General features: G+C 42.4%; 1 protein-coding gene across 1 annotated transcript; it reads left to right on the forward strand.

Moving 5' to 3' along the window:
- Positions 1 to 1,127: 1,127 nt before the first annotated feature.
- Positions 1,128 to 12,009, forward strand: LOC119393136 (uncharacterized). The gene is made up of 4 exons (XM_037659956.2): positions 1,128 to 1,325; positions 3,089 to 3,440; positions 5,259 to 5,365; positions 11,720 to 12,009. Exons 1-3 carry the CDS (start codon positions 1,226 to 1,228, stop codon positions 5,275 to 5,277), a joined length of 471 nt encoding a protein of 156 aa, XP_037515884.1. The 5' UTR covers positions 1,128 to 1,225; the 3' UTR covers positions 5,278 to 5,365; positions 11,720 to 12,009.
- Positions 12,010 to 14,789: the final 2,780 nt, after the last annotated feature.

The following is a 14,789-nucleotide window of genomic DNA, read 5'->3' on the forward strand; positions in this document are numbered from 1 at the left end:
GTGGCAAAACACTGGAAACACTGCTTCACTGAAATGATAAAATGTATGTCAACTCAACTGGGAATGATGCAATTTCGTTTTGCGCCTCCTAATCCTGGCCCTCTCAACACACTTGAACACATGAGGATGGTCGCTATTCCAGATTAATAACACCCGTGGTTTTATGTTCATTCGCACTGAATAAGTTATATGTTTTGAAATAAATATTCCATTTCAGTAGCAATTGCAGGCTGCCTGTCAGAGTTCATTATGAACTGTTATGCAGCCTCTTCGGCGTAGTATGAGTGTCGTAATCTCTGTCATAATTACAATGTTCATATTGACGTTGAAGTCCCCTGAAGGTATTAGTCGAGAGAGACTCACTTTTGGCTACAAATGCAAGAGCCCAGTATGTATGCATGTCGGGGAGTGGTTTTAGTATTTGAAGCAACCGAATGTAAATTTTAAAGCATTCTCCACTTTATATAGAGCATTTGATTTCCTCTATTGCTGCAGATATCACAGGGGTTTCACGAGAGGTGGAATGTCTCTCACTGCCTTGGAGCTATTGACGGAAAGCATGTGACCATAGAGTGCCCTGCTAACTCCGGGTCTGTGGACTTCAATTACAAACGGTCCTTCAGCAAGTCGCTGCTTGCTGTGTGTGATGCCCAATACAGGTGATTCTGGGTTTTCACTTTGCAATGTGTGCTTGGATCAACATTTTAAGCTATCGCAGTTAGTTTGCAATTTATGTTTGCATTTTCATTAATTTAGAGACTCTCACAAAGTGGCAAGTGATATGCAACAAAGTGTGTGCCGTGTATAACTTGCCATGGCCGTGTGTACACGAGTGTACACAGCACAGCACAAGGGTACACAGCAATCCACCCTTCAGAAGGACGGACTGCTGGGCGATTTGGTAACTCACTGGAGATCGATGGTGCGCAAAAGAAGAATAGTGTTTTGTTCTTTTGCACACCACTCATCTAACAATGAGTGATTATTGTATGCAACGATGGTTCGTTCCCAAAATACATTCTTCGTAGAAACAGCTGGTTTCAGTGCACTGAGTATTCGTGGCCTTCGGTTACATACTTGATTCAAAGTCTTAGTGAAACACTATTTTTCACCTGGGTTCTTATACGTGGAAGTTGGGCACCCTGGAAGCGAGAGTGATGGCGGGATTTTCTCTCGCTCCACTCTTCAAAAGAATGTTTTGCTGGGGGCACTGGGCTTGCCGCCAATGAGTCCTGTTGGCAACGAGGGTCCTCTCCCATATTTCTTCGTTGGTGATGAGGCCTTCCCGCTGAAGGAGTACATGATGCGGCCCTACCCAAGACGGAGTAAGTTAAGAGTGTATGAATGAAATGCTTAGATCTTTTCAGTTTATGTAAAGGAGCTGTGCAGGAAATATCCTACTGTAATCCCTGCCGTTGTGGCTTGCGACGCAGCATAGGTGGCTGAAGATCTCAATATCTGTGTTCGCTCTTTTGTAAAAGGCAGCATAAGCTGTCAGGGCTTACAGCAGTGCTTATACACATACTAATTGCAATAGAATGTTCAGCTGCTGCTTATGGACAATAAGGATGATGGTCGTTATAAGTGAATGGAATTTTATAACTACGAACATGCACAAAGGAGGAGAGTTGAGGATGCCACACTGGAAAACAAAGCTTATTACAAGCACTCTAGTCTGCACTCGGAAAGGAAAATGAAACGGATGCACACAGACATAATATATTTTGGCATAGAGAATGCCTTTGTCTTTTGAAACGTGCATTCCGCTGATGAATAGGGGTGCAGCCGAAATTTTGCGTTTGTGCGGGGGTAACTTGCTGGCCCTTTCCCCAAACGTGTTTGTTAATGTTCATATGAATCTACATACACACATTATGAATAATTTCGAAGAATTTAACTACCACCAACTCTAACCCTCAGGCTACAGGTTCAGAAGAGCCAGGGTAGGGGCCAGTTGGTTGTACATAGTGTAAGCATTTTGTGCGCTACAAGGAAATGAAGTCAACGAAGAGAGTTGCCCCATGTTGTTCTCTCTGCGTCGATTTTGTTTCCTTGTAGCCCGCAAAAAGTTCGCACTAGAGCTTCAGCTGATTAACGTTACAAGTACTCCATGCCATACATACACAAACATCCTCATTATGGCAGAAAGGTATGCCAGGAATTTCGAAAGCCCAACACACATTTTCTATGGAACATCATCAAAAAGGAAGCAGGTTGCAGTGTACTGTAGGTCACCAATGCCCTTTCAGTGTTAGTTTGCAATTAACAGAGACACGCAATGACCAGTAAGATGAAAGGCATACCTTTTTATAGAAAGAAATCCTATATGCCTAATTGACTTGTTTAGGAATTCTTAGCAGTAAATGTCATTGGACGCATGCTGCCATGTAGTAAAGTGAAAAGAAACTACAATGGGCTTGCACTGTGCTTTTACACACATACACATATTCTGTTGCCATCTCATGTTAACTTTACAATGAAATTGTGACACTTGAGCTGTCTGCAGAAATGTAGAAACTGCAATTTGTGGGGAAAAAATGCCGGGACACTCCTCTCCTGATTGGATACCTTGGTGTTGTGCAAAAATGTCACACGCATAGGTGCAAATACAACACATTAGTGGTCAGCCTTCAGTACTTACTCGTGAGACGTTGTCAGAACAGTAACAAGAAAAATGTTTCAATAGCCAATAATACATCAGAGGCCTGGAAAACTTCATATTTACATATTCATATTTACAAACTTCATATTTACATGCGGGAAAAACCGGCAAAGCTCAATACAGTGAGAAAGAAGGAAGGCACATTGAAACACACACTGGCGGCAGCGCGTGCTTGAATGTGCCTTCTTCTCTCGTCATTTTGAGTTTCGCTGATTTTTCTCTATCTAAATAGCTAATGAGATTTATCGAGGTCTTTCAAAGTGCCCTAGAGTAACGCCTATGATGGCAAGTTAGCTTTACTTGATCAAACTTGAGACAGTGCATGGCTGACCGCATTTTTCATTTGTAATTAATAGTGATAGCTCTACTTGAAAGAAGACTTGTGCAGGTTGTTTTTGTTACAGTGCTCAGTGTTGTCGTTTTCAGCACTCCATGACGACGACAGCAAGGCCCACGAGCGCCGCGTCTTCAATTACAGAATGACCAGGGCACGCCGCGTCATTGAGAATACCTTTGGTATCCTGGCACAAAGGTGGAGGATGCTGCGACGACCCATTAAGGCGAAAGAAGGCAACATAAAGGCATACATTGGAGCGTGCATAGTGTTGCACAACTTTCTTCTTAAAGAGTCCGCAGCATCCTCCGCCGCCTATTGCCCACCTGGTGCCACAGACAGCGAGGACTGGGAAGGCCGCCTTTCACCTGGAAGTTGGAGGGACGAGGAAGCAGTCGGTGGAGCGCTCTTGCCACCGAGACCTACTGGCTGCAATGCTGCGAGGTACGCTTTGATTCTGTGTACTGACTGATGCCATGCAGTGGGACGCATACCTCTGCCTTGTGTCTGCCTTGTGTCTCTGACACATGTGTGAATGAATATGTTTCATTTGGTGTTATCATATGGGACATGGCACTATCTCTGAAACCGTGCTCCGACAGTAGGTTTTGTATACAAGCTCAAGGTCAACACACGTGAAAAAGTGCAGCTCTGCATTGACGTTTTTCAAACGCACTTTTTAAAAGAAAACATGTACAACAATGATAACTTCGTGTATGACAACTTGTCCGTGTTGCTGACAAACTAGTGAATTCTTACTACTTCAAATTTTAAGTTTCAGTAGTTTATAGTTTATTACAACTACCAGACTAGAAAGCCAAGGAAAGCGTAGGGGATGTCGGTAGCAATTACAATGTAAATGTGAAGAAAGTCCAGTGGTGAAAAATAACTTGCCTCTGGCAGGGTGAACCTACGACGTTCCAATGTCGCATCCTATGTTCTACCAACTGAGCTACAGTGGCAGTTACCCACCAGCATACTTTAAAGGACATTTATGGGCACAGGTTTGGTCCCTGCCAGCGGCAAGTTATGCTTACGTCTACTTTGCTTGCTTCACATTTACATCGTAATTACTACAACAACATCCTGTATACTTTCCTTAGCTTTCTTGTGTGTCAAATCTAATTAGTGCTGTGTCTAACAAAGAAAAACGAGCCCTTAAGATTCCCCTGCTATCCTCTTTTAGATGAAAGTGTGTTACCAAAGAAACAATGGGAGAACGTAGACCACAACTTCGTTCTGAAATAGCATGCACAGCCATGCGCCATGTTCCCCCCCATTTGGGGGCGCAGGTATCACCGCACTACCACCCCACCGATTGCGGATACAAAAATGAAAATGTAGCAATGACGTGCTTCCCACAACATCCTGCCTGTGGGCCCCAGCTTCCGGGGGGTAAAAATAGGAAGCAAACAACTCTTGGAATGCAACATCAGTGGTCCTCGACCACTATTACCAGCAAAAACAGCCTTGGCCATAACCTTGTATTTTTAATGATGACACAGGTACGACTGAGTGAAGGTGTGGGGCAGACTTGTCGTCCCCCTGAGATGATTAGTGGGAGAAGCCGCCTCCCTTACCCCCCACTTGTGCATGCCTATGGTTGCATGTCAGTGTAATGAATGTCTGCATTACTATTAAATGTATGCACTGAAGGAATTTAGTGAAATGTACACACAATGGCTAAAGAAAATGATTTCGTTGTAATCTACACTCCTTGTAACGTTTGGATGTGTAACAAAGCAATTCCTTGTTTGCATGGAGTTTCTCATGTCATTGCTGAACACACATCCTTCTTGCAATTCTTCTTTCTCGCCCAATATGTGGGGTACCAAAGTGGACGTATTGTAGTGAAGGCATTTCATTTCTTCTCCATTCTATCCGTTGCTGAGCAGTGAACATCTAGTAAAATGAGAAACACATGTATAGGGTAACAGTGCTCTGAAAAGTGTACAACAGTGGCTTTGTTTGAAAGGAAACAGCTGCCGAGCTTTGACATAAATAGAAGTTGACATTTCGAAAGTTGTGCTAATCAGCAAAAATGCATTCCACCACAAACTGTGAAGGTACCGTAGAAAACGCACAAGAAAGGTAACGCTCATTATTACATCAAAAGCTAGGCAGACTTTGGCAGTATAGTGTCATGGTTACGGCACTAAACTCCAACTATATGTTGGGTTTGGAAGGTTAGCGTGCTTCTCTTGCTGTGTGTGTCCTCCATCATGATCCTGCTGCATTAAATGAGGGCATTATGCCTGGCAGGTATGCGAAGCAAGTGTGAGACAAACTGGCGCACCACTTCGTCACAGACGGTCAAGTTCCCTGGCAAGACAAAGTGGTGAACAGCGCTTGAAGTATACAAGTTCAAGGTGTGTTGTAAATGCATTTTATTGCTTATAGAACTTCTCCTACAAGGCCTCTTTTTGAGCAAACCACATAACAACAAGAGAAAAGTCACACCAGTGCAACAACAGATTAATTTTGCAACAAAAACTATTCATCTACAAATATATGCATAAAACACATACATGATTCATTTTAAAATACACACATGTGACTTATTGCATCTTTATCTCTTCAGTTATCACAGAAATTGCCTTAAAGTAGGGATTAAACGTGCAAGCACAGGACAAAGAAAGCACGAGGGCAAGCCACCTTTCGGAAAAATGCAGCGCGACTTGGACGAAGACAGGAGACACATAAAACACAGACGAGCGCCGACTTACAACTGAGTTTATTTGCACTTCGACAGGCCTTTTTGTATGCACCAACCCAGCCTGTATCACCCATCACACAGAAGCAGATAAACGAGGATAAAACGATAAAGGACTTAATGATGCTGTAAGCAAAAAAATATCACATGCCTATAACAAGACGAAAAGCCACCGTTTATGCGCACCTATATCACACAAGCGAACTAATTTTTTGATGACAAGACAGCGCAAAGAATTACACATTCCAAAAAACGCGCCAACAAAACCAAGCCGAACACACGCACAGCGTGAAATATCTTGTCCTGGTGACGAGTGAAGTAGGCATCTAAAAGAACAATGACCAAAAACCACGGAAAAGCATGAGAGGATGAAACACTCAAAGACAACCTAGAGATCAGAAATCGGCGTCAGGTAGTGAAACCAACAGACTGCTTGCGCTCTTACCGAAAAAAAAAAACGAGCAATACAAAACCAAAAGCAGACAAAATCAATACAATTAACTGTGAACGGATCAAGAAAATTCAAAAACAACCCGGCGCCGGGGTGACAACCACGCACTGTGAAAAACGAATTATTCACCTCATTTGTGTCATGGATAACAAGTGTAAAGATGAACAAATGACCAACAAAAAACACGGAAAAGCAGGTGAGGGCGAAAGGACACGTCACACAAAACCATCTAAAAAGTCAACCTCAGCGTCCGTTAATGTGACTGAAGGCGTGCTTACACATTGATCGGCAGCTTTCCTAATAAAAAACGCTTCAACAAGTTCTCGTTCTGTCCTGTCTTTGGCTCTTTTCAAAAACTTTGTACTGTTGAAATTTGGTGTGCAGCCGCAACGCTTGCAGTGCTCAGCTAGGAAGCCACCAGCGTTATTGCGTACATTAAGGTTGTGCTCTTTTGCTCGCTCATTAAAACATCTGCCCGTTTGCCCTATGTACCGGCGGCCACAGCTGAGGGGAATGTCGTAAACGACATTTGCGACACATTCTGTGAACCTGTTTTTGTGCTTAGTCGTGCACTGGGGTAACCCTTGCCGATTGATCATGCTGCACAATTTCGACAACTTACAAGGGGCTGAGAATACTATCTGAACATCGTGTTTTGATGCCACCCTCTTGATATTGTGTGATATTCTATGAATGTAGGGAATCACTTGTACCTGCTTCTTTTGATTCTCCCGTTCTTTTCCCCCGTCAGAACGCTTAATCTTTTGAAGCAACGACTCGGACACCTCAGATACCAGGAAAGACGGGTACCCTGCGCTCCTCAAACGTGTTACCTGATCTTTGAAGCTTTCAGACATGCAATGTTCACAAGATTTTGTTAGCGCGGACTGGAGACAATTCGTTACTATTCCTCTCTTAACGAGTTTCGAATGAGCACTTTCGAAGGGAAGTAGGCCTTTCTTTGACCTCGGACTGAATTTCCAGCAGATTCTTTCAGAACTGAACAGCAGGCTTAAGTCCAGAAATTGAAGCCTGTTGTGTTCTCGCAGCTCCCACGTGAAGTTAAGACCTGCGCCATGTTTTGTGAAAATATCTACAATGTTCTTCGCAACACCTTCTATCTCTTCGCTGCATACATCTTTTAGAATTACAAGGAAGTCGTCTACATACCTATGAATTTCTACCACGCGTGAGCCCTGAATGTGGGTTTGAATGCGCATTCCTATGACTGACAAGAAAATATCGCAAAGAACCGGAGCAACTGACGACCCAATGCAAATACCGCGTTTTTGAATAAAGAAGTTCTCTTCAAACTTTATAGCTGTTGACTTCAGGTAGAATTCTAACAAGTCTAAGAAGTCCTCACTGCGTATTCCTGCTGCGTTCTGGAATTCAGTTTCTCCGAAGTCTGATATCTTTTCCTTTAAAGCGCTTAGTAATTCCTGATGCGGAACAGAATAATACAGCTCTTCAATGTCAATGGAAAATCCAGTGTACAGACCTGGAGGCAAACCTCCTAAACACTTTACAACGTCCGATGAACTTCTAACTAGGAAAGGATCCCCGCTCACCAACACATGAAGATGCTTTTGTAGGTATCTTGCGACCAGGCGTTGCCACGTACCATTTTCGGAGACAATGGCTCGAAGAGGTGCTCCATCCTTGTGTGTCTTGATCGTGAAGAAAACTTCAAGAGATCCCGTCGGCTGCTTCTTTGCTTGTTTTTCGACACTATCTAGGTTTAGTCCTTCCAGGATTTTCAGTGCCTTTCTTTTTTGTTTCTGGGGATTGAAATCAACTTGCTTGAAATTCTTGCCGATTGCGATAGCAGCCTTTTCTTTGAACAAGGGTTTCGAAAGCACCGAGAACCCACCTTCTTTATCATCAAGAAGAACCATAAGGTTGTATTGCTCGTTTTTTTTTTTTTCGGTAAGAGCGCAAGCAGTCTGTTGGTTTCACTACCTGACGCCGATTTCTGATCTCTATGTTGTCTTTGAGTGTTTCATCCTCTCATGCTTTTCCGTGGTTTTTGGTCATTGTTCTTTTAGATGCCTACTTCACTCGTCACCAGGACAAGATATTTCGCGCTGTGCGTGTGTTCGGCTTGGTTTTTGTTGGCGCGTTTTTTGGAATGTGTAATTCTTTGCGCTGTCTTGTCATCAAAAAATTAGTTCGCTTGTGTGATATAGGTGCGCATAAACGGTGGCTTTTCGTCTTGTTATAGGCATGTGATATTTTTTTTGCTTACAGCATCATTAAGTCCTTTATCGTTTTATCCTCGTTTATCTGCTTCTGTGTGATGGTTGATACAGGCTGGGTTGGTGCATACAAAAAGGCCTGTCGAAGTGCAAATAAACTCAGTTGTAAGTCGGCGCTCGTCTGTGTTTTATGTGTCTCCTGTCTTCGTCCAAGTCGCGCTGCATTTTTCCGAGTATGTACCAACTCGCCCAAGTCAAAGTTTTATTGGAAGCCACCTTTCTTCTCCTCGTCCCATGTTTGAGCTGTCAATGCCTTCTTTGAGGCATGTGTGAACTGGGCCGTCTTTTGCCACTTGTTCAGATGAATTCCGTCAAACGTCACAGCGTCATCATATGCAAATGCATATAGTTTGAAGAGAATCCCTCAAGTCTACTTGACGCATATAAAATCGATTGTGAACCTTGGTTTGGAACAAACCTTGTAACTTAGATTTCTTATGATGACATCATGATGGCTAACAGGTCAATTAAATGTAGTGGAGACAAAGTGGACAGCAAAAGAACAATTATGCCACCCATGTGCAACATGCATGGATGTTATTGTGAAATGTCCTAATGACATTATGGTGCTTGCAAGGAATGTGTCCAAGTGACATTTACAAAATCCTACCACCACCAGGAACCACCAGGAGTGCACTCCAACTCGATGGCATTTAAAACAATGCTGCTCACAATGCTAGATATGGTTCACAATGCTAGATATGGTTACACTAACTGGCCTATGAACATTCATAATGAACATTTCTTCTTGTAACCTAAAAGTTGCCTTCGCAATGAGCAGTAGACAAGCTTGTCTTAAAATTCTAAGAACGTGGGCACAAATCTTCAAAAGAACTCTTCTCTTAGTAACATGCATGCCACTTTCCTACTTATAAACATGTCAAGTGCACTTACTGCACCTCCACTTTATAGTCAGCTGATCCCACACGTACGAACATTCTTGCACTTGACTCATGAATATGTATCACACTGTAATTACAGGTAAAAGTTTCACTAACAGCCCCAAACTTTATGCAAGTTTCGCAACACTAAAAAGAGAAAAAACGCCATTGTTTTTCTTTATGTTCATCTTGGCGCACTGGTACACCAGAAAAATTCTCTCACACGTCCGAAGCTTTCACAAATTAACACAATACAAAGTGGCAAAAATGGTGCCTTCCACATTACACAAATTACTTCACTGTTTATAGGGTATTGCGATAGTCGTCATCATTGTCCACTGCAGGGCAAAGGCCTCTGCCAGTGATCTGCAATTTACCCTGAATTGAGTGAGCTCATGACATTTAATGCTTGCAAATATGTCAGCTTGATTACCCCCATAAACTATTCTGCACTCCTCTTTATTGGTTCCTACACTTTGGTATACATTCTGTCGCTCTCACTAACCATCGGAGATCTTTTGTGTGCATTGCTACTATTAGCAGTGTCACCACCTTCCACGTTCTTAGTTTACGTACATTTCATCTACGAAATTATGGATGACATATACAACCTTTGACTTAGAAATCACTACTCTCATCTGCAAATACAGTAGACTCTTATTAAATGAAACCTGGAGGGACCAGGAAAATGTGATCCGTTTAACAGGAGTTTTGTCCACTGAGAAATGTACGGGGGTGCAGAATTCGACTGTAATACCAATCGGTCAAAAGACAGTTGTTCATTTAGGCAGCGATTTGTTTATGATATTTCCGTTTAATGAGAATCTACTGTGTAAGCATATGTTTCAGATTATTAATGATAATTGTGCTTACAAGTGTTGTTGCATTTTTTTTATTCAAGTACCCTAAGGCCTAAGCAGGTATTACATAGGGGAGTTACAATGAATCGTTTTCAGTTACAGAGCACACATTCGAACAGGTAAGACCAGAACACAATAACAAAAAAAGAAAATGTAATACATGTACGCAAACTGGTAGCTCAGCAACAGAGCATATATTTAGTCGGAACAAGAAGTAATACGAATAATACAAACGTATATATACCCATACGCATATACATACATACATCTCCATATGCACATACAATTTCATAATAGTACAATCGTGCTCCAGCTAATACGGTGCGAATAAATGAAAGCAAAGCACCACAAAAAAGAAAAAAGTAAAAAGAAAGAAAAGCAAGAAGAAAAACTCTTCGGAACTAATTGTTAACATACATGTAAACTTTACTGTGTACAACGAATGGATGCACAGACGCATAATTCATTTACACAGAAATAACCTTTGAGCTTCGTTCAGAAATCTTCTAGAGCGTCTCTCATAATCATATCATGGTTTTGGGACGTTAAACCCCAGATATTATTATTAAGAAATCTTCTAGAGAGGAAGCGATGTCTGTAGGTAACTTAAGAGGGGGGATTTACTTAAAAAGTTCGTGCGTGCAAAAAAGTTTGTACGTGTCATACTTGTGTTAAACGTAACAAGAAAACGGGAGTAGTGGATTGAATGTCAAGCAAAACTACAGCTTCCCCTGTACACGAAATAAAGTAGGTGTTATATGAGCCCTTCAAGTTTCTACATTGCTTCAACGCAAACTGACTTCCGCCTCGTACAGCATTACTTCAACTGCATGCATGATGTCTTGCGCAACCTGCACTGGTAGCTCTCTGAGGCGGGCATCGGTACGTAGTGCAAAAAAACCTATACTATCTTTTTTGATGACACCCCTGTTCTCCCTGATGTGTTCTAGGTGCTCCATGCACGCCTGTGCAACAGCCACCTGGCTTGTGCTCTCTCCTGCAGTGCTGTACAGGAAGTGTGATCGGTGATTCATTCGTATGAATGCTGCAGTTGCACTATTACTTGATAAAGCATTGTGTTTTGTAGCATGTGTTGGGTTGTAAGAAAAATTTCTGCAAGTTCATCCTCAAGTACTTATGGAATATCTCACCGAGCACCCTCACAGCCCCTCTGCCGCCTTGACGTTCGTGACCTGCAGTGAATTATACATACTGCTGAAATGTGCAGAAACGGAGCCTTTTCAGAGGAATTTTAATTGGGATCTCGCGCCAGGAGAACGTAAAACACATTGCTTACACACCGCTTCAAGGGTGGCTGTTCTGCTGAGGTGGTTGCCATGACGTCACTGCAACAGAAACCACTTTTACAATACAACTTACGCAGCATTACAATTGCATGGAGCAGAATCTGTTGCAGAAACAACAGGCATATTTTCCAAATATACAAGCACATCAAGGAAGTTACAAAATGTGTTAATCAGACGTAATAGGATGACTTGAAATGGGCTGTGTTTGTGAATAATTAGTAGAATTCACAGATTTCTTTACTCATTGCTGCAGGGGTCCACAACGGTCTCCTCAGTCGTGTCCTCGGAGGTTTCGGGGTCCACTGCATGACTTGGCCCTGGCGTTGAACTGTAGTGATGACAACTCTTTTCCATGTATTTGACAACGCTAGTGGTACATGCACTGTTAGCATTCTTTGCATCAGGTGTGTGTTACGTGCAGCTGCAAACACGAGTGCACTCAAGGGGTTATTACCATTACACCATGTCTTTTGCATTACTTCTTTTCATAACATGACTGTATGAATGATGTGCAGAAGCACAAGTTCAATGTTTTTATTATGTTTGTCATCATACACTATGTATGGACTTAAATGTGAACATCTGCAACAGAGATCTCACTAGCTGCATGCATCAAATTTATGCAGTCATTCTGAAATGGCTGTATAAACGTTGGGTCTGATCAAAAACTGTGCGGTGTCAGTTACGCTTCTTGAATACATGCTGCGTGTCTTAGTGAGCATCATTTCACTGGTACAGATGCATTAATGCTTAAGATTATTTGCCTCGCTTGTAATGCAACCAAATCTGGGCCTGCACTGGTTTATAACTGGACACTTGTTAAGAACACAATCACGTGCATGTGTTTCCTATGTGTGCAGAAAATGCATGGTTCACTTGAGAAAACGCGTGTTGGGGCTAGTTGCTAATGCATATTTTTTCTTTTTAAAAAATATCTAGCGTTGACCAATAACCAGATTCACACAAACGCAGCACCTGTCCCGTCATGTCTTCCTGTGTACTTCTGTGCAATGTTTAGCGCTGGATTTCTTTTTGAAAATGCAGTGGCTGGGGCGAGCTAACGGATTGCAAAACACCTTTAAACCATGCTTATGTTTGTGATAATTTTACACTACAAAACCACCACAAAATGGAAAGTCACACTTAGAAGTCCAAGGCCATGCGTGCTTAACTGCCAGGACAGGTGCATGCTCATTGTGCCATAAATTTTTGTACATGCTCACCTCTCGTTACCTTCATTATGCAGTGATGTGTCTGCTGCAAGAAAAGATGCACTGCGTAAGTCTCTCAGTGCTTGTGCATACATTTTCGAATACTTTTTACTGTTTTGCTTCAATGTAAGTGCACTTATGCTGCATTCTTTGTAATGTATATGTGCAATGCCTTGCTATGAACGGCCTCATGGACACATTGAAGGTAAACCTGCCATCTCCCCTCCAGCTTTTTAGATTTTGCACTAAGCTTTCCCTCATTGGGTTACTAAGACCTATGGCAAGCACAGAAATACATGCAGCGCTCTCTTCAGCAGTTGCACGCGTAAGCCCTATTTTGTGAAGTTGTGCACCTGCCACTTGTACGTTGTGCTATGTTCTTGCGTTATTTTCATGCATTGTGTATTTTGCATTATTTTCATGCATTGTGTTGCGGAAATTGAAACATGCAATCCTCTGTTCAATGAAGGGTGAGCTTCGTTCATTACCTTTGGTCAGTCTCACTCATGTTGCACAGTACCCTGAAAGAATGATGCACAGAGTTAACACTTTGCTGCTGTACCCCCAATTGTTCTGCATCAAAATACTATGTTGTCGCCACATTCATGATCACATGCATGTCCACTGTGGATGAGTTCTTGCGGCCAGTGTATTTATGTGCATTTGTATGTGTGTGTGTGTATTTGTGTATTCATTCTAGTCACATGAAAAGGTACATTTAGCCTTACAGTACTTGATTGTCAAGAAACATTGAAACTTACACCACAGGCTCAGACTCAATTTCGGTGAGTTCGAGCATGGCTTCAAAATGGGGCCATTTTATGGTAGGAATGTCGGCTGCTCCGGCTCCGCTTCGCTGCTTGTCACGTACCTCCTGCTGTTTTCTTTTAAAGATGTCTCGCAGATTCTTGAACCGTTTCTCAACGAGAATGCCTGAAAATAAAGCACGTGCTACAATGATGCCTTCTGCACTCTCTCTCTCACTGTTGGAATTTTCGACAGTATCACTGCAGAGTTATGAACTATTTTTTGACCAGAACATTTAAGAGATGTGGCTTCAGTTGCAGCACCCTGGAAATCTGAATATTGGGCATGCAAATCAACCACATGCCATCTCAACTAATAGTAATGGTTGGCGTTTAACATCCCAAAACCACGACATGATTGAGAGACGCCGCAGTGGAAAGCTCCATAAATTTCAACCACCTAGGGTTCTTTACCGTGCACCTAAATCTACATACCATCACGGCTGACGCAATGAAGTACACTGAGAGCTACGTGATGTACAGTGTTCTTGGTGTTAAGGGTGTCTGCCAGGCTGTTCTAACGGAGAGGCTGTTTATGCTGTCGGCAACTAGTGTTCTGTCGTAAAAAAACTCATCTTCATGAACCGGCATGTAATCCATTCATTATCTTCACAGTGAAGCTGTTTAAGCAATCACTAACTTGTTCTCCATTGTGCAAAACTCCTCAGGTGGCTATGTGTCGCAGGTACTGCGCAAGCCCCACTACCGTATACAGCAGGAGCGAGTGTGTGTCGTCAAACAAAAAAGAACGTGTAAAAAAGAGGAAAAGAAAGAAAAAATTTAAAGAGAGAGAGAGAGAGCAAGATGAGAAATTTTGAGAGAAACAAAGGGAACACAAACATGAAAAGATAGAAACACATAGATACAGACACGAGAAATTGATTTTAAAAAGCACAGTAAGATCATAAAAAGAAAAACAAGAAACGAGAGAGAAAGAAGCACAGAGTGAAAAAATCACAGGGAAGAAAGAGGAATAAAGATGCAAGGATCCAGAGAGAGAAAGAAATAAGTATACAGATAGAATAATCAGAAGAAAGGGGCCCTTCCCACAGCGGCGCTTCCCCTTCAGCCTTGGCACGACCAGTGCAATACTGCCATAATTTTTTTTTCCGATTGCACACGCCTTGGCCTCAAGAGCCTGCCCGACTCACAAATCCTGACACCTTGCAAGTGCTAATAAACATGTTTTGCATGTCTTAATTACACGCACTTCCGTGGAGTGCTCACGGAAATATGAGAGGCACATTGTACACAAGCTCCGCACAAAACAGTTCCCCCCCCTCTCTCCTCCCACTGAAACAACAGA

The sequence above is a fragment of the Rhipicephalus sanguineus genome, chromosome 5 (genome assembly GCF_013339695.2).
Source record: "Rhipicephalus sanguineus isolate Rsan-2018 chromosome 5, BIME_Rsan_1.4, whole genome shotgun sequence".
NCBI lineage: Eukaryota > Metazoa > Arthropoda > Arachnida > Ixodida > Ixodidae > Rhipicephalus > Rhipicephalus sanguineus.

Bases quoted from the DNA above. Each gene is read 5' to 3' on its own strand.
- LOC119393136 (XM_037659956.2), top strand. From the start codon at position 1,226: ATGAGTCCTGTTGGCAACGAGGGTCCTCTCCCATATTTCTTCGTTGGT. The intron at 1,326-3,088 runs GTAAGTTAAGAG...TGTCGTTTTCAG, and splicing joins GCGGCCCTACCCAAGACGGA to CACTCCATGACGACGACAGC.